Source organism: Hyla sarda, chromosome 7 (assembly GCF_029499605.1).
Source record: "Hyla sarda isolate aHylSar1 chromosome 7, aHylSar1.hap1, whole genome shotgun sequence".
NCBI classification, from domain to species: domain Eukaryota; kingdom Metazoa; phylum Chordata; class Amphibia; order Anura; family Hylidae; genus Hyla; species Hyla sarda.
This window is the reverse complement of record NC_079195.1, coordinates 195,308,093-195,327,755: the sequence shown is the minus strand read 5'-3', so window position 1 is coordinate 195,327,755 and position 19,663 is coordinate 195,308,093. Positions and strand designations below refer to the sequence as shown.

The following is a 19,663-nucleotide window of genomic DNA, read 5'->3' as shown; positions in this document are numbered from 1 at the left end:
GTGTTCACTGGGAAAAGCTTCTAGCCTAAATACTAAGTGCATCCACAAGACTCTATTTATGCAACAGAGGCTACTCCATTAGGCCGGTATACTGTGCATCCCTATACCACAGAAAAATGAATAGCTTAGCCTAGGATTACATTGTTCCTTAGGAAGCTACACACTTAAAGGTTTTTTACTATGACACCCCCATGGTCAACCTATCCTTTATCTATCCAGTAAATAACTTGCAGCCTTCCATTGGAGATATCAGGATCTTAGTGTGATGTGATCAGGGCCTTGGTGACAGTCACTTATAGCTATACTTTTATTGTGCGGAGCTAAAAAGCAAACAAGAAGCCAAAGCTGAGGAAAAAATACAGTATTTCTATAACACCAATGGCACTAAACATTTCATCCTATGGAATAAAATAAGTATTTTCATATAAGTACGTTTAGTTAGACACAGAGGTGACAGATTACTTAAAGAAAAAAAAACTTTTGTTTTATATCTATATCAACTGGCTCCAGAAAGTAAAAGAGATTTTTAAATTATTTCTATTAATAAATCTTTATCCTTCCAGTAGTTATCAGCTGCTGAAGTGGAGTTGATCTTTTCTTTCTGACAACAGTGCTCTCTGATGACACCTCTGCTTGTCTCAGGAACTGTCCAAAGTATTGGGGGTTTGCTATGGGGATTTGCTCCGACTCTGGACAATTCCTGAGACAAGCAAAGGTGTCAGTAGAGACTGTTGTCAGACAGTAGAGACTGTTGTCAGACATGAAAAGAACTGAACTTAAGCAGCTGATAACTACTGGAGGGATTAATATTTTTAACAGAAGTAATTTACAAATATGTTCAACTTTCTGGAGCCAGTTGATATACATATATATATATATATATATATATATATATATATATATATATATATACAGTGGTCCCTCAACATACGATGGTAATCCGTTCCAAATGGACCATTGTTTGTTGAAACCATCGTATGTTGAGGGATGCATGCAATGTAAAGTATAGGACAGTGGTCTCCAACCTACGGACCTCCAGATGTTGCATAACTACAACTCCCAGCATGCTGGGAGTTGTAGTTTTGCAACATCTGGAGGTCCACAGGTGGAAGACCACTATTAGAGTTGTACTCACCTGTCCCCGCTGCTCCGGACCGTCACCGCTCGTCACCGCTGCCCTGGATGTTGCCTTCCATCACTGTTGCCGGGTCCCCGGGGTGTCCCCGACGCTCCGGCAAGGCCTCTGCTTCTCCAACATCCTCGCTCTCCGTCGCCGCATGCCGCTCCTATTGGATGACGGGACGGCGTGCGCAGCGACGTAATGACGACGATGGAGAGCACCGACGATGCAGGGGATCCCGAAGAGGACGCGCCGGAGCCCCGAGGACAGGTAAGTGATCGTCAGTGGACCACACGGGGCACCGTAAACGGCTATCCGGTGGCCTCAGGCCAGAAGAAGCTTTGATTATAACGCAAAACCGCCGGCAGTTGCCTGTTTTCTGAGCGCTGTCAGCTGTTGCTGTGGATACCACGTCATTGAAGAGGTCCTGAGTCTGAGGCCGCGAGACCCGTATTGTACGGTGAGTGCAGGCTATGTTTCTTTATGTTGCCTTTATGTATACTGATGCCTGACTCTCTGTCCTAGCACCACCGTTGGGACTGAACAGAGACTCCTCCAGCTGTTCCGTAGTTCCATTTATTGTGAGAAGATACATTGTGCTAGTGCCGCTGTCTGCTTTTGTTCTATGAAGTGGTGCAAATCCCCATAGCAAACCTCTCCTGCTCTGGACAGTTCCTGAGACAGACAGAGGTGTCAGCAGAGAGCACTGTGATCAGACAGAAAAGAAAAACTCAACTTCAGCAGCTGATAAGTACTGGTAGGATTAAGATTTTTTAATAGAAGCAATTTACAAATCTGTTTAACTTTCTGGAGCCAGTTGATATGAAATAAAAAATAGTTTTTCACTGGAATACCCCTTTAATCTGCAGCATAAATTGACTTTCAATTTCCGTGCTGATTCCCCCCCCCCCCCCCCCCCCTGATTTTTACACATTGTCCAGGTAAAATTTTCACAAATATCATGCGCTTTGTAATACGCTGCAGATATTCTCCAAGTTTGTTCCCCGTGTCGCTATACCCTTAGATCAGTGGTCTGAAACTGTGGCCCTCCAGATGTTGCAAAACTTCAACTCTCAGCATGCCCGGACAGCCAACGCTGTCCGGGCATGCTGGGAGTTGAAGTTTTGCAACATCTGGAGGGCCACAGTTTCAGACCACTGCCTTTTTTAAAGTAACTCAGATACCTCATTAGATCACGGCACATTGCGCCAAGCAACAAACCCAGTTGCCACACTGAGAGGCTCGGCTCTGCTGCATCTGTACGCGCCAGGCTAACTTTAACTATGGTGTTTTCTCCTCTGATTGCTCATTACATTTGGTATAGGTCATTCTGTGCATAGAGATCACTAATTTCTGGCTTACTTACATTTATTAATTGGATTGAGAGCAGTTACACTGTGACTCCCACAGAGCTAAAATTAAAGTCAATTATAGACTTCAAGGGGACAGTGAATTATCATGAAAAATGACTTTACAAAGCAGTTACTTTAGGGGGGGAAAAAAATCCGAAACATGCAAGTAGCTGTGTTATAGAAGCCGGTTACACAAAACACATACTGCTAGAATATCCATCTTACAGTAATTGAAAATGTGCTTTGATGGAGACATACTGTAACCTAATAACATTACCATGAATTAACGGAGTCAGAGACTAGATTGTCCTTCAAGAAATCTTTTATCCTTTGTCTGAAAGTAAAAATTTGTTCCAAGATGCTCAACATTATTTCTTCTATAGGGGGCGTAGACGTAACATTTACTGGCCACTAGACTGGACATGGAAAGTAAGCCATAGTATTTACCATTCGGCTAAAATTTAACCAAGAAAACTTGTGTTACAGTGATATTAAAGGGGTATTCCACCCTAGACATCCTGTCCTCTCTCCAACGGGTGCTGCACTGGGGTGCCAGTGGCGGGACCCCAGTGATCAGACATCTTCTCCCCTATCCTTTGGATCGGGGATAAGATGTCTAGGCACGGAATAACCCTTTAAAGGGGTTATCCAGGAAAAAATGTTTTTTTTATATATCCACTGGCTCCAGAAAATTAAACAGATTTGTAAATTACCTCTATAAAAAAAATCTTAATCCTTTCAGTACTTATGAGCTTCTGAAGTTAAGGTTGTTCTTTTCTGTCTAAGTGCTTTCTGATGACACGTGTCTCGGGAACCGACCAGTTTAGAAGAGGCTTGCTATGGGGATTTGCTTCTAAACTGGGCGGTTCCTGAGACACGTGTCATCAGAGAGCACTTAGACAGAAAAGAACAACCTTAACTTCAGAAGCTCATAAGTACTGAAAGGATTAAGATTTTTTAATAGAAGTAATTTACAAATCTGTTTAACTTTCTGGAGCCAATTGATATATATATATATATATATATATATATATATAAAGTTTTTTCCTGGATAACCCCTTTAATGACACTTTTTTTTTTCCTTCTCATATTCTCACCTTCAGGTCCCTTGTGCTGCTTTGAAAATATGAACTTATGCGAGAGTTCATTTTTGTGCCACTTTTTTATTTTTTTGTGCCAAAATTGGCAATTTTTTGTGCCAAATGGTAAATTCTAGAAAATTCTGGCAGAAGCATCTTAAGTAATATTCCATGATTACTAGTGCCCATACAAGAGATAACTGTATGAATAAAACAAGTCTATGGGTTAAACATGAGTGCAAGAGCAGGGATCATGAATAAAAGTAGATAAATTATCAACATTTTCCAATAATTTATATTTCAATAACTGGTTACATAACACTCCCCCCCCCCCCCCCCAAAAAAAAAAAAAAAAAATTATAAATATATATTTCTGTGATTTTTACACTAGCAAAGAGTTGGTGTAAAATTTATGATGTAAAATGGACTCTCACCCCTTTGAAAATATCATGTAATACTTAACATTTACATAACCATGCCCATTTTTGCAAAACTAGTGTGACTAGTGTAAACCCTGGATCATTCTCATGTAAAACACTTTGAATATTTGAAGGAAACTTTTTTGCGCCATAATTTTGGGACAAAACACAAAATTTTTGACTTGAAGGATTCTGAATATGATCCCAAATGCATCTATATGCATTACTTAAAGGGTTACTCTGCCCCTAGACATCTTATCTCCAACACTCTGTACTTTACATTCTGTATGCTGGGTTTGAGGCTTCGGTCATGATGTCACGCCATGCCCCCTCCATTCATGCTGTCATGCCTCCTCCCATAGGCGTGAATGGATGGGGCGTGACATCACGACCACAGCCCCAAACCCAGCGCTTCGGAAGAAATGTTCAGAATGCCGGAGTGCCATGCAGGAGATTGCGGGAGTTCCCAGTTGTGGGACCCTCTGCGATCAGACATCTTATCCCCTATCCATTGGAGTACCCCTTTAAGGCCCATCCACTTTCCCATATTACAGATGCTATGGGGTCCTTTGCTAAGGCACACAAGTCGTGCCAGATGCATATACTAAAAAATAGTACAATTTGCACAAAAAAATCACTATATGCTCAGCCTCGCATGGAAGGGGCATAACCTCCTCACATGTGACCTTAGGGACAATCTGTGACATGAATAGTTGCAGAAATCGCGATTTCAACTTTGAACGCCGCTTCTAAAGGGTCAATAGCGTGCGGCACCGCGATCAATGCCGCGCGCTATTAGCCACAGGTCCCGGCCGTTGTTAGAGGCCAGGCCCGACTCGCTATGACGCGGGGCCACGCCGTGGCCCCCCGTTATAGATCGGCAGCTGACACATGACGTGCAGGTATGTCATGTGTCCTTAAGGGGTTAAAGCTGGCCAATATTCCCTTATACACACGCATGCTCGGTTCAGTCAAGCGTGCATGTATTCTTAATGGGTAGAAGAAAGAAAGAAGTTAAAACATTCAGATGATGTCACGCCTGCTGGGTAACTCCCCTTCCCAGTCTGTGAATATGACTGAGCAGAAAATACAGAACAATATCAAGGTAGAAAACTTAAAATAATAAAAATAAAGGCAGGGGGTGGTTTATCATGATGGGGGCAGTGAACCGGGAGGATTATAAAATGTAAGAAGATCATGAGAGGTACTCTTTAAAGTAGCAGTGATGGTGTGGTGAGTCCTGCAGCTTTTATTGTTTACAAGGCACAGCCAGGGGCGGATCTAGAGTCTACTCTCGGGAGGGGCACTATTAGAGTATTTTGTGTTGGCGGACAGAAAATAAGATGTTGCTCACGGAACTTACAATATTATTAAATGTATCATACAGTCCTAACCTTGTTTAAGACTCTTAGGCCATGTTCACATGTAAGAATAATAATCAAATATACCAATTGCCAAAGAATGGGAAAGTGCTAAAGAGGTTTTTACCATTTAAAACTACAGCTCCCAGTATGACCTAAGCAGTGGTAAGGGGATGCTGGGAGTTGTTGTTTCACCCATCATTACTGCAGAACAGGGGGCATTATATGTGAGGGGCACAGCAGAAGAGGCATTATTTCATATAATGCCCCCTGTGCTGTGCTCCACACATATAATGCCCCCTGTGCTGTGCCCCTCACATATAATGCCCCCTGTGCTGTGCCCCACACATATAATTTATATGTGTGGGACACAGCACAGGGGGCATTATATGTGAGGGGCACAGCACAGGGGGGCCCCCTGCCATGTACTCTTCCCATATAATGCCCCCTGTGCTTTGCCCTGTAGCCCCTCACATTAAATATTCCCTTTTCCCAAGTTTTCAAATCCCCCTCCCCCTCCTCCTGTACGATATAGTTCCCCAAATCCCCTGGGCCCTGAGCATACTCTTCAGTACTTACAGTATGCGGGCTGCGGGGACAGGATCTCCGGGCGCCGGCGCGATGATGTGACGTCATCGCGCCGGCCTCTAGTGGATCGCATCCCCGCAGCTCACACACTGTGTAATCACAGCGTGTGAAATGTTAGTGAATGGTGAAGCTGGAGCTTACAGCTTCGGCTCCACCATGCAATACAGCTGCTGCTAAATATTAAGGAAAGCGTGCACACTGAGTGTCAGCTGATCAGTGTAAGTGCCGCACAACCACTGGTCTTATATTGGCGGAACAATCCTAAGGATATGCTGTCAATATTAAATTCCCGAAAACCTCTTTATGAACTTGCTGCATTGACTTGAAGTCATTATCATGTGACTATATTAGACCAAACAGTGACTGCATTAATGAGCCTTACATTTTCTGGCTGGCAGATCCGGTAGTTTAATGCTTTTGCAGCGCTATAAGATATTATTGACAGCTTGCAAGGGAAAGTAGTGTTTAAGCTTTGTAATTATAAATTGATGTTAACAAGCGTCAGTCATAGGATTGGCGCCAAATGTGGTGAGACATCATTGAATAATACTTTTCATGACAGCGCAACTTTGCAGTTATTGATTGGCAGCACTGGCACCGGATACACAGTATACGTTTCATATATACGGCTCTTGCTGCTCATACAGTTGAAGGGTTTTCAGGCAAAAGTAATTGATGATCTATCTTCAGGATAGAATAGGAATGACACGAATGGAAGATGAGCAGCAGTAACCTGGTATGGCCACTAGACAATGAATGGAGCCAAGGCTTCTGGCTCTATTCACTGTGTTTACTTCTTAACCCCTTCATGACCCAGCCCATTTTCACCTTCATGACCTGGGCATTTTTTGAAAATCTGACCACTGTCACTTTAAACATTAATAACTTTGGAATGCTTTTACTTATCATTCTGATTCCGAGATTGTTTTTTCGTGACATATTCTACTTTATTTTATCGGTAAAATTTCACTGATATTTGTATCCTTTCTTGGTAAAAAATCTAAAAATTTCATGAAAATTTTGAAAATTTAGCATTTTTCTAACTTTGAAAGTCTCTGCTTGAAAGGAAAATGGATATTCCAAATAAATTACATATTGATTCACATATACAATATGTCTACTTTGTGTTTGCATTAAAAAATTGACAAGTTTTTTACTTTTGGAAGACATCAGAGGGCTTCAAAGTTCCGCAGCAATTTTCAAATTTTTCTCAAGATTTTCAAAATCGTAATTTTTCAGGGCCCAGTTCAGGTTGGAAGTGGATTTTAAGGATCTTCATATTAGAAATACCCCATAAATGACCCCATTATAAAAACTGCACCCCCCAAAGTATTCAAAATGACATTCAGTAAGTGTTTTAACCCTTTAGGTGTTTCACAGGAATAGCAGCAAAGTGAAGGAGAAAATTCTAAATCTTCATTTTTTACACTCGCATTTTCTTGTAGACCCAATTTTTTAATTTTTACAAGGGGTAAAGGAGATAAATCACCCTAAAATTTGTAACCCAATTTCTCTCGAGTAAGGAAATACCTCATATGCGTATGTAAAATGTTCGGTGGGCGCAGTAGAGGGCTCAGAAGGGAAGGAGCGACAATGGGATTTTGGAGAGTGAGTTTTTCTGAAAGGGTTTTTGGGGGGCATGTCCCATTTAGGAAGCCCCTATGGTGCCAGAACAGTGGACCCCCCCACATGTGACCCCATTTTGGAAACTATACCCCTCATGGAATGTAATAAGGGGTGCAGTGAGTATTTACACCCCACTGGCGTTTGACAGATATTTGAAACGGTGGACTGTGCAAATCAAAAATTTTATTTTTCATTTTCACAGACCACTGTTCCAAAAATCTGTCATACACCAGTGGGGTGTAAATGCTCACTGCACCCCTTATTACATTCCGTGAGGGGTGTAGTTTCCAAAATGGGGTCACATATGGATATTTATTGTTTTGCGTTTGTCAGAACTGCTGTAACAATCAGCCACCCCTGTGCAAATCGCCTCAAATGTACATGGGGCACTCTCCCTTCTGGGCCTTGTTGTGCGCCCTCAGAGCACTTTGCACCCACATATGGGGTATCTCCGTACTCGGGAGAAATTGCATTACAAATTTAGAGGGTCTTTTTTCCCTTTTACCTCTTGTGAAAATGAAAAGTATAGGGCAACACCAGCATGTCAGTGTAAAAAAATTATTTTTTTACACTAACATGCTGGTGTAGACCCCAACTTCACCTTTTCATAAGGGGTTAAAGAAGAAAAAGCCCCCCAAAATTTGTAAGGCAATTTCTCGCGAGTACGGCGATACCCCATATGTGTCCCAAAACTGTTGCCCTGAAATACGACAGGGCTCCTAAGTGAGAGAGCGCCATGCGCATTTGAGACCTGAATTAGGGATTTGCATAGGGGTGGACATAGGGGTATTCTACGCCAGTGATTCCCAAACAGGGTGCCTCCAGCTGTTGCAAAACTCCCAGCATGCCTGGACAGTCAATGGCTGTCCGGCAATACTGGGAGTTATTATTTTGCAACAGCTGGAGGCTCCGTTTTGGAAACAGTAGCGTACCAGACGTTTTTCATTTTTTGGGGGGAGGGGGGCTGTGTAGGGGTATGTGTATATGTAGTGTTTTTTACTTTTTATTTTAGGTTAGTGTCAGTGTAGTGTAGTGTTTTTAGGGTACAGTCACATGGGCAGAGGTTCACAGCAAGTTTGCCGCTGGAAGTTTGAGCTGCAGCGCAAAATTTGCGCCATCTCAAACTTCCAGCACTCACTGTAAACCTCCGCCCATGTGAGTGTACCCTGTACATTCACATTGGGGGGAGGGGGCAAACATCCAGCTGTTGCAAACTCCGAGCATGCCCTTTGGCTGTCCGTGCATGCTGGGAGTTGTAGTTTTGCAACAGCTGGAGGAACACTGGTTTGGAAACACTAAGTTAAGTAATAAACTTTCAAGTGTTGCAACCAAACTTAGTGTTTCCAAACCAGTGTGCCTCCAGCTGTTGCAAAACTACAACTCCCAGCATGCATGGTCTGTCAGTGCATGCTGGGAGTTATAGTTTTGCAATAATTGCAACAGCTGGAGGCACTGAGGTAGGAAACGGACAATGTTTCCCAACTAGTGTGCCTCCAGATGTTGCAAAACTACAACTCCCAGCATGCCCAGACTGCCAAGGCATGCTGGAAGTTGTAGTTCGGCAATATCTGAAGGATCAGATGTTGCCGAACTACAACTTCCAGCATGCTTGGGCAGTCTGGGCATGCTGGGAGTTGTAGTTTTGCAACATCTGGAGGTCCACAGTTTGGAGACCACTGTATAATGGTCTCCAATCTGTGCTCTTCCAGATGTTAGAGAACTACAACTCCCAGCATGCCTGGACAGACTGAGCATGCTGAGATTTGTAGTTTTGCAACATCTGGAAGAGCACAGATTGGAGACCATTATACAGTGGTCTCCAAACTGTGGACCTCCAGATGTTGCAAAACTACAACTCCCAGCATGCCCAGAAAGCCAAAGGCTGTCTGGGCATGCTGGGAGTTGCAGTTTTGAAACTCTCAGAGGCAGCAGTGAGATCGCTTTACGGCGATCTCACTGCTGCCAATGAAGATGCTGCACTGCTGCCGGAAACTCACCTCCGGGACGCAGCGCCGCCGGGACCGCCTGGAGGACGTCGGGACCGCACGGAGGACGCCGGGACCGCTCGGACGGGTAAGTGACGCCGGGGGACGGGTCAGGGACACTTAGCAGAGCGGTGTGTGTCCCGATCCCCGTGATCGGGACTCACACACCGCGCTGCTAAGTATTCTGATAGCGAAACGCTGCTATCAGCTAGTCAGATTTGACCAGCTGATAGCAGCGATCGCTGGGGGGGGGTGGGGGACGAAACCCCCCGTGGTCGCACGGTAAGATGGCTGGCTATCAGTGATAGCCACCATCTTTCCGGGCGCTGCGGGGTGCCACGAGTAGCGGCAGTAATGTCCATGACGTACCTGTATGTCATGGGTCGGGAACACCTTGCCACCCATGACGTACAGGTATGTCATAGGTCGGGAAGGGGTTAAAGGGGTACTCCGGTGAAAACATTTTTTTTTTTTGTTAAATCAACTGGTGGCAGAAAGTTAAACATATTTGTAAATTACTTCTATTAAAAAATCTTAATCCTTCCACTACTTATTAGCTGCTGAATGCTACAGAGGAAATTCCTTTCTTTTTGGAACACTGATGACATCACAAGCACAGTGCTCTCTGCTGACATCTCTGTCCATTTTAGCAACCATGCATAGCAGATGGTAGCAGATGGTGGCAGAAGGGCAGCATGGTGGCTCAGTGGTTAGCACTGCTGGGGACTTGGGTTCAAATCCCACCAAGGACAACAATAAATAAAGCATTATTATTATTATAATAACGTCAGCAGAGAGAACTGTGCTCGTGATGTCATCAGAGAGCATTCCAAAAAGAAAAGAATTTCCTCTGTAGTATTCATCAGCTAATAAGTGCAGGAAGGATTAAGATTTTTTAATAGAAGTAATTTACAAATATGTTAAACTTTCTGCCACCAGTTGATTTAAAAGAAAAAAGATTTTCACTGGAGTACCCCTTTAACTGCTGATCTGCAGGCGTGTCGGAAGTTGGCATCCAGTCAATCGGCTAATAATTTTGCCTAAAAAACCCTTTCATTCTGCAGGAAGCAAGGTGGTTGGGTGGTTAGCGGTATTTCCTTGCAGCACTAGGTCTTGGGTTCCAATCCTATCCCAAGGACAACATCTAGAAGGAATTTATTTGTTTTTCCCATGTTTGCATAAGTTTCCCCATCGGTACTACAGTTTCCTTCCAGAATCCAAAAATATACTGATAGGTGAAGTTAGATTCTGAGCCCCAGTCAGGAAAAGATCCAGTTTTGAGTACAGCTCTGCAGAATATGTTGGAGCCATATAAGAAATTATTAATATAAATTAACAAGATTTTAGGTAAACTGCTATTTTAGGTATCTGCAATCTTATAGGGGTACTCCACTGGAAAACATTTTCTTTTAAATTAACTGGTGCCAGAAAGTGAAACAGATTTGTAAATTACTTCTATTAAAAAAATCTTAATCCTTCCAGTACTTATCAGCTGCTGTATGCTCCAGAGGAAGTTCTTTTATTTCTGAATTTCCTTTCTGTCTGACCACAGTGCTCTCTGCTGACACCTCTGTCCATGTCAGGAACTGTCCAGAGCAAGAAAGGTTTTCTATGGGGATTTGCTCCAACTCTGGACAGTTCCTAAAATGGACAGAGGTGTCAGCAGAGAGAACTGTGATCAGACAGAAAGGAAATTTAAAAAGAAAAAAACTGCCTGTGGAGCATGCAGAAGCTGATAAGTACTGGAAGGATTAAGAGATTTTTTAATAGAAGTAATTTACAAATCTGTTTAACTTTCTTGCATTAGTTGATTTAAAAAAAAAAATGTTTTCCAGCGGAGTACCCCTTTAAAGAGAAACTGACAGCTGTTCACCAGCACTAAACCCAGTATACTGGGTTATAGTTCGGGTGAGGGGCTTTAAAATGTCATTCACAGTTTTATGTTGCGTATATTCATATTTCTGCCTGTTCCATGGTCTTTGTACAATGCACTCTAGCGTGCATTATCAATGCATTATTATGCCTCATCAATATGCTGCCCCCGGCCGCCCCTTCAGTGACATTAAAGCCAGGGGTAGCAAGGAGCAGAGCGCTCATCCCGCGCTCATCCCCATCTCACCCCCCCTCACTAAAGGGGGCGGGCCAGGTGTGACATAAGACAGGGGAGCTGTGAGCATTAGAGCGCATTGTACAAAGACCATGGAACGGGCAGAAAAATGAATTTTACACAACGTAAAATTGTGAATCACTCATCATTTAAAAGCCCTTCACCCGCACTATAACCCAGTATACTGGGTTTAGTGCAGGTGAACAGCTGTCAGTTTCTCTTCAAGGCATGGTCCAATATCACTCATTTATGACCAATATAAGGTACATTTTTCAAGAGCAACTGTGGCAGATAACCAAGGCTAACACTCGTATTTCTGCCATTTATATACTGGGGTCCAAGATTAGAACCTTTGCTGTTCAGTGGAGCTAATTGTCAGCTTTTTCATGTAGAATCCATGAAAATCCATGCTGCAAAGAAAAAAATAAACACCTGCGGAAATAATGAGCATGCATTATGTCTGTGGGCGATATTTTTTTTCTGTAGAATGGGCAAAATACACCCGGCATATTCAGTACTAAAGGACGCCAGTCCACAGGTGATAAATACAAAGGTTAATTCCTACACAGTAAGTAATTAGACCTCCAAAGAGATGGAAATTAAGATACTCAAGACGATAATAGATTATTAATAGAATACATTTATTAAGGAAATTTATTAAGGTTTTTCCATTCCCCTTTAGTCAGAAAGGTTTCAATATACAGTAATTTAGGCTGTATATTGGTGCAAATCATAACAGACATTATGTCGACATATTTGGGCTTAAAAAAGACCTATAAAACTCTACATTGTTGACCTTGAGGGGGATCATCCATGAGATCCAAAAAACACCAGAGATAGACTTAATGCCCTGACTCAGTCTCTGTGCTAGACATAACACAATGGTCCACATTTATTAGTAATACCACGTTTTGCCCCAATGAGGTCTCAAGCCTTCTTTTTTTTTTACACCAAACATACATTATTACCACTAATTTCTATCTTTATTAACCTTACTTTATTCTTATCTATGTGGCAGAAATTTACAAAAACGTTGATGTAATATGCTAAAATATTAGATTCTGTGTACACTGAATAATACATTTTTCAATCTATCAACAGATTGTACCTTTACTAAATATGGACATTTTGGAATATCTACGGGATATGCCAGATATGCTAATATCACCCGTGTATTCGGTAGTTGTGCTGGCTATTGTTTTGTGTGTTTCTTGTGATGCAGGTGAGGGGTAGTGGTAACCCTCCATGACAGTGTGCTCCTCTCTGTTCCCAGGAGGTTTTTAAACTGATTGGGGATCCTGCATGTCACCCGGTCAGAAGCTACGTGACCAGAAGTGGTGAGTAGAGTGAGCATGTTAGGGTCTCATCCGAAGTGAGGCCACCTCCGCGTGGTCATTTTGATCAAAAGGTGCATCCATTTTTTAACAGATTACTGCTGCAACCTTATATTTGTATGCTATGCCATAAACATCTGATGGATGTAGGTTTTACCTCTGGACTCAACACTACTTCAGGATCGAGTGCTCACCGATCCCCTCTAGCCTGGTTTTGGATGTCAGAGGTGGTCAGGAAGCCACATACAGCCAAGCCAGCTGTTTGACATGCGCTAACTACCATTGATGTTAATATGTCTGTAACAGACAGGCCAAGAGGCCCTTTGATTTTGGAATAGGTACAGTATCTGCATCTATAAGACGTTTATAGATATGTGAATTCAAATGGAGGAAAAAATAGTTTATAGATATGTCATAAATGTCCCAGATGGAAATATCTAAAAAGAGGTCTTCTCAGGAAAGAGGCATGGTCCACCTGCCGGCTAAGTCCATTGTTTCCCAATCAGGGTTCCCCAGAACACAACAACCGAACCTGCCTCCTTTTCAATAGGAAAGGCAAACAAACTTCAGCCAAATCAAAAATTCTAAACAAAGTAACAAACATATCTGAACCACATTATAGCACTGCATAAGAAGTATAGACTGCATAAAACGGCCCCTACAGCAAGTTTCTTTGGAGCGGTCATGAATTGCATTTGGGGTACACAAGATGGGAAAACATTAAGAGGTTCTTCTTTGGTAAACATTTAGGAATCCCTGGTCTAGTCGTTGTGAGGCAAATGAGGAGCTCATTCCAAAGGCTTAGATTCTAAGCATCATACATGAAAATACTGACTATAGCTAACCCACAACAGACATAACATTTTGCTCTAGCCTAAACTGTTAGTTACAAGGAAGTATATTATTTATTGATCTCAGACGCTAATCCGGTTTGTAGTATGGAATGTAATACAAATATGGAACTGACCTCTAGACACTGACCAACCTCTAAGTGATTGTCTGATTAACTGGAGATGTTCTGACATTGAAGGAAAGGCAAGACTAATCTGTTCCACCACCTAGTGAAATATATCAAAAAAAGTATATAAAAGTCTTTCGATTTAGCTTCACTTGAAGATGTGTAAGGCTAGATTGTCAGCTACTAGAGACATCTATTGAAGAACACAGACTAAATCCACATGGAGCCTGAAATGCTTAATTACAAAGAACAATAGCTAGCAATTAGCCAGATAACAAGGATGTACAGGTTGGAGACCTCTTATCTAGAAACTTGTTATGGAGAGCTTTCCAAAAAGGAAATACTTCACGCTATTCAGCAAAGTATATATGAAAGTCTAGTCACTGCGTGGAGCCCTACTAAACAATGTTACCTAATGCCAAATATTCTTTATTATTCTCTATTTTTTTCATGCTGTTTAAAATATTGTATGAAATTTTTTATCTTTTATGAAAAATCATCAAATCGTATTTCTGAATAATTTAGATACTTTATACTCTTTGCATACTTTATGCATTTCACTTTACACAAGAACATTATAGGACATCAACACAATGTGCACACAACCAAAGTACTGTACCTGGTACTGTCATGCTGGAATTGGGAGGGAATTTCCCCCCCCCCTGGTATCGGGCAATTGGCATCAGCATCATAAGGGTTTGTTGCCTTCCTTTCAATCAACACAGTAGTGACACAGTAGAGATGTAGGTTAAACTTGGTGGACGTTTGTCTTTTTTCAATCTTATGAACTATGTTCTATGCTGCAAGACAACTCAATCCCCTGACAGCTTGTCCTAGTCACACTGTAGACATGTCAGATGTTAGATCAGCAGTTCCCAACCTAGGGTATGTATACCCCAGGGGTACTTAGCAGTTCCCCTAGTGATATATGAAAAAATGAACAGTAACGGCAGCCACAGTCACTGTTTCTAAAGTGTCTGGCAGCAGAGATTGCCACGGTCCCTTTAAGAGAAATGGCTTCCATGTTTGTTACTTCTGCTACAATTTACACCTCCATGGTATTGCACTCAGAGTAGTGCTGCCACCAAGGGTGCCAGGAAAGTGGGTCAGAGTACAGGATGGTAAATAATGCAATGTGACAGGATAAGACAGTGCTCCACTACTCCTCTGGTCCAGGGACCAACTGGTATGGCCCATAGCAGAAGGTCCCATCCCCGAACCAGAGGTGCATTAAAGCACCAAAGCTGGGGACAGTAATGTCTGCGGGGGCTGGGCTGCCTTCAGTTATATATATGCAAACCATAATGTCTGTGGGGGCCGGGGTGTTTATAACTATATATATATATATATATATATATATATATATATATATATATATAGTGGCACAGTCAGAAAAGAAGGCCTACAACTATATATGGGGGCACAATCCATGGGTCTACAACTATATGAGGGCACAAAGCAGACACTATTACTGTGTGGGGCAACATAGGAAATTTGTAAAGAGGTTGGCATTGTGCTGGAGAAATGAACCTAATATGTTTGTCTGGCAGATTCTGTGCAGACAAGTCTTGGCCATCTTCATGATGGTCCAGGCTGGATAGTAAAGAAAAAGTGTCCCAGAGAAGATGTCTTTTGTGATTCAATTAGCGAAGATGTTTTTTCTGATATTAATTTATACTAATGAGTGTCCTGTTTTGTTTTCAAAATCTATTGACCCTGACTTTAAGAGAAGGGAGCAGTGGCAGCTGGTACTAGCTGATGCTACCGCCTCATGTCGCTATTTAGTAACAAATATTTAAAATAAAAGTGGGTACAATTAGCAGGGGGCTTGGGGAGGTAAGAGAATAATGGGGGCCTAAGAAGATAGGGAGAGGAGCAGGGGGCCTGGGAAGATGAGAAAATCAGTAGAGTAACTATGCCCAATTTTCCTCTTTAACAAACTTTTCCATTTCAGATTCCCAGTTTCCCTAATTTACCATTTCTATAGGCTTCTTTTGACTTTAATTTTAGAAACAGAAAAATAGGTGACTAAAAGTTGAAATTGTGAGGCAATTGTTTCTCCTCTTTTTTTCAGGATCATAGCCAATGTTAATCACACTGAGAAAGCCCTCCCACTCTTTCCCTTGTGCAGACATACACATGACTGAATACATTTCTAGAGAATATTAAATAGATAATCAAATATTATTGACATTCTATTCCAATTATCAAGTGGTATGGCTACATAGACGACATCTTAAATTTTAAATTATTTTTTCATGCAACAACTGTTTTGGCTGGTACCAACAAGAAGGCATCCATCAAAAAATCTAAACCATTCTTAGGGTGCATTCACACCACATTTTTGCAATACAGTTCCCGTATCAGGTTTTTGAGGAAAAACGGATTCCTCAAAACCTGACTAAACTGTATCAAAATGTGTGCACAAATTTTAACTCGTATACAGTTAAAAACCGTATATGGTTTGAAAAATTACATCCGGATGCATCCATTTTTTAAGAAAAAAACGTATACGTTTTTAACTTTTCACTCCATTTAAAAAAAAGTTTTACTTGTTTAATTGAAATTCCAAGAAAAAAAAAAACTGTGCAAAGTCAAAAACCGTATGGTGAAAACCGGTTCCTATTGACTCCCATGTTAAAAACAAAAAAAAGTATACGGTTTAATACAGTTTTTCAACCGGACCTAAAATCGTGGTAGACTACGGTTTTGGGTACAGGAAAAAAACCTGACAAAACCGTACATGATGCAAAACGGACACAACCTGATGCATCTTTTGGCATACGGTTTTCAATGGAGAGTCAATACATACGTTTTCCAATACGGTACCATATGGTTTTCACATAGAAAACGTATACGGGAACTGTGTTGCAAAAACGTGGTGTGAATGCACCCTTAGCCTCAATTCCCCCTAATGGCATAGTCAATTCTTTGTATATTGAGATGATGATTTCACATTACAAAATGGCTGATAGGTATATCATTTAGGCTTTACCTTTCGTAGATAAAATCCATATTTCGACTTCTTGAACCACATTGAAGCAGAATTAGTCATCTTTATCTAGAATATTCTAATTACCATTCCAGAATCCCACATTTAATGACTGTAGATTATCCATCTCAACCATTTTTTATAGTTATGCACTGTTGATGAATTCATCTACTTTTACTAGTCTATAAATCAAATCGACTGATCCAAGATAAAGAGAACTTCATCCAGCATTGCAGGGTTAACTCTTGAGACATTTATCAGCAGCTGGATGAAATTTATAGCTATGGATCCATATAGTAGGGAATCGTCACTGTTGGATGAATTAGGCTCTTAGAATAACACTGCTTGAATAGATGTTTATCTCATGTGCGATAAATATCCCATATTGTTATATGTGCCACTAAATCTTTTTGTATTATAGATATACGGCTTTCTTCTTGCTAAAACAACACCCCTGCCAGCAGTTTCCACTGAAATGTAAAACATCATTTTATGGGAAAATAATTTAAAGTATCACCAGAATTGTGACTGAGACAAATCCTGAAATATAGAAGCAGCACCAATAAAATGTGTCTTATCTGAATATAAGTGATTTTATGGAAAACTATTTATTTTATAAGTATTTATTTTATATAATATATAACAAATAATATAGAATAAATACATAAATGTAATTGAAATATGATACAATTCAAATAGGTGTCCATTAAAAATTAAACTGCTTTTAGCTACAATATATTTACTAGACAGGCTTGCATGTTGACATGGTCTTGCCTATATTGTGGCCCTACCTTGTTTCTTTGGCAGTTTGGCAGCATGTGAACCCAGTCCTAAACAGCAGAAAACTTTGTAAAGTTAAATACATGACATGGAAATGTACAGAATGAAACAACTACTTGGCTCCAGCTGATGGAAACCTGGCCAATTAGCCCTAAAATTTATTAGAAATTAAAAATGATCTTTATAGTCTTTATTGGTACAGTTATTGCATTTAACTACCGTCAATTACTCATTTATTTTAGATGTCAAGAAAAAAATAGCTTTGCTGCAGCTCTAATATTTCTCTCGAAAAGCGATGAGATCAAGGCATCTTTGCATGTGTGCATATGAATTCAGACCTGTCAGCAATCCTGTTTCCATGGCGCGCTACGCCTTTAGAGATAAGAAAGTTCATTTGGCACAAATAGGATTTGTTAGAATTCAAAGTTTTTGTGATTTGTTTTGGATTTGTCTCATTTCTACTTCTGTACATTGACCAGGCTGGAGGTAAGTAGTGATGCTGTATGCATCACTGCTTCTACTCAGTACATTCACTTGGCTAGGTGCTCCACACCTCGCCCAACTGTACAGTAGCAGGGACTGCCTTTCCATGAGCAATTGGAGGGTAATCAGGGCTTCTCTGAATCCAAAACTAGGCTGCCATTGAATTAGCATAGTGGAGTAAAGGACACCTGCCTAATGATTCCCTCACACTGTAGGTACTTAAGAATGCCCTGATGCACACAGTAGTGTATGTATCAATGATTACTATGCATTTGCTAGGAAAGGTGGGGGGTCAAGAATTCAAGCCTGGCGAATGTAATGTACAGTACTGGGTGAGTGGTGATGCATACAGTACTGTATGCATCACAGCTCACCTCACAGCATAAAAGATCACAGTACACCAGCATGCTGTTTCAGCACAATGTTCTCGAAATTACCATAAAATAACAATGCAATGATCTTTTTGGAAAACTTTGTATTGTACCAATCATCTGTTATTCCTTGAAAATGTATGAATACATTGACTGGATGAATTAAACTGTCAGTGGGGCATATTCTTGCACACTTTCACAGTGTCAGGTCAGTGCTTCCAATAGCACAGTGTATGGGCACATAGCCTATAGACAAGGAGAATGGTAACAGACAACATTAGTTGTCTAGTTAGTTCATACTTTCCAGCAGTAAAAACCACTGGTAGGACACAGATCTGAAAAAAGATGCTCACAAATTGTTACACTACGAGGAATACAAGTATTTAGTAAAACAGACACTCCGGTTGGGGGGCCTGACAGGTCCCCTTTAAAGACAAACATTGTAAAATTGCTATGTTTTTTTGGTATTGGTCAAATCTTTTTTGCCTATAGATGAGTTTCTTTGAAACCTGGCGCTATTTCAGGGTTAATTGTGAAAGAAAAGTAAAATGGGTATACCAGAGTAGCAATAAAACTTTTTTTTGCCTATGATTATAATAAAAAGCTGAAAAATAAGTGCTTGACTAATTCTTTTCTGTAAAATCTAAATATTTCCTCCAGCCATCATGGGTTTTATTTATATTTTAAGCGACCACGCCTTCAGCTACAAATGGGGGTTTCCATGAAGGTCATTGTGACCCATAATTACTCCAATCACATGGCTACCACACCACATGGTCTGCTGCAACTGTGCCATTAATGGGGACTATGTCCTGACCCTTGTCACAGAAATTCAATGGTTTCCTTTAGGTATGTTGCTGAGGCCAAATTGGAAAAATAATTGATCAGGCCTGATGAAAAAAAATAATGATATAGAGTTGATGCTGTATACAAGATTTTCTGACATTTACTACAAGGAGTATGATTCTTATACACATAAAACAAAGATGGCACACTGCCAGATTATACGTACTTTCAATAGATGTCCATATCTTTAAGCAGGAAGAACAGGGTTTGTGTCTTAGAAGTTTACAAATTAGACAATCTTGAAACTTCTGCAAACTCAGCA

At 41.0% G+C, this 19,663-nt stretch overlaps 1 protein-coding gene across 3 annotated transcripts in view; it reads right to left on the bottom strand.

Moving 5' to 3' along the window:
• Nucleotides 1–19,663, bottom strand: part of ASTN1 (astrotactin 1) — a 583,832-nt gene that overhangs the window by 298,523 nt on the left and 265,646 nt on the right. The window contains exon 1 of one of the 3 annotated variants that reach the window (XM_056532008.1): nt 13,939–14,019. The exons of the other annotated variants lie outside the window; for them this stretch is intronic. Coding sequence (XP_056387983.1) covers nt 13,939–13,996 — 58 coding nt within the window. The 5' untranslated portion in view covers nt 13,997–14,019. Of the gene's footprint in view, nt 1–13,938; nt 14,020–19,663 lie in introns of those variants that run through there. 3 annotated transcript variants of the gene reach the window in all.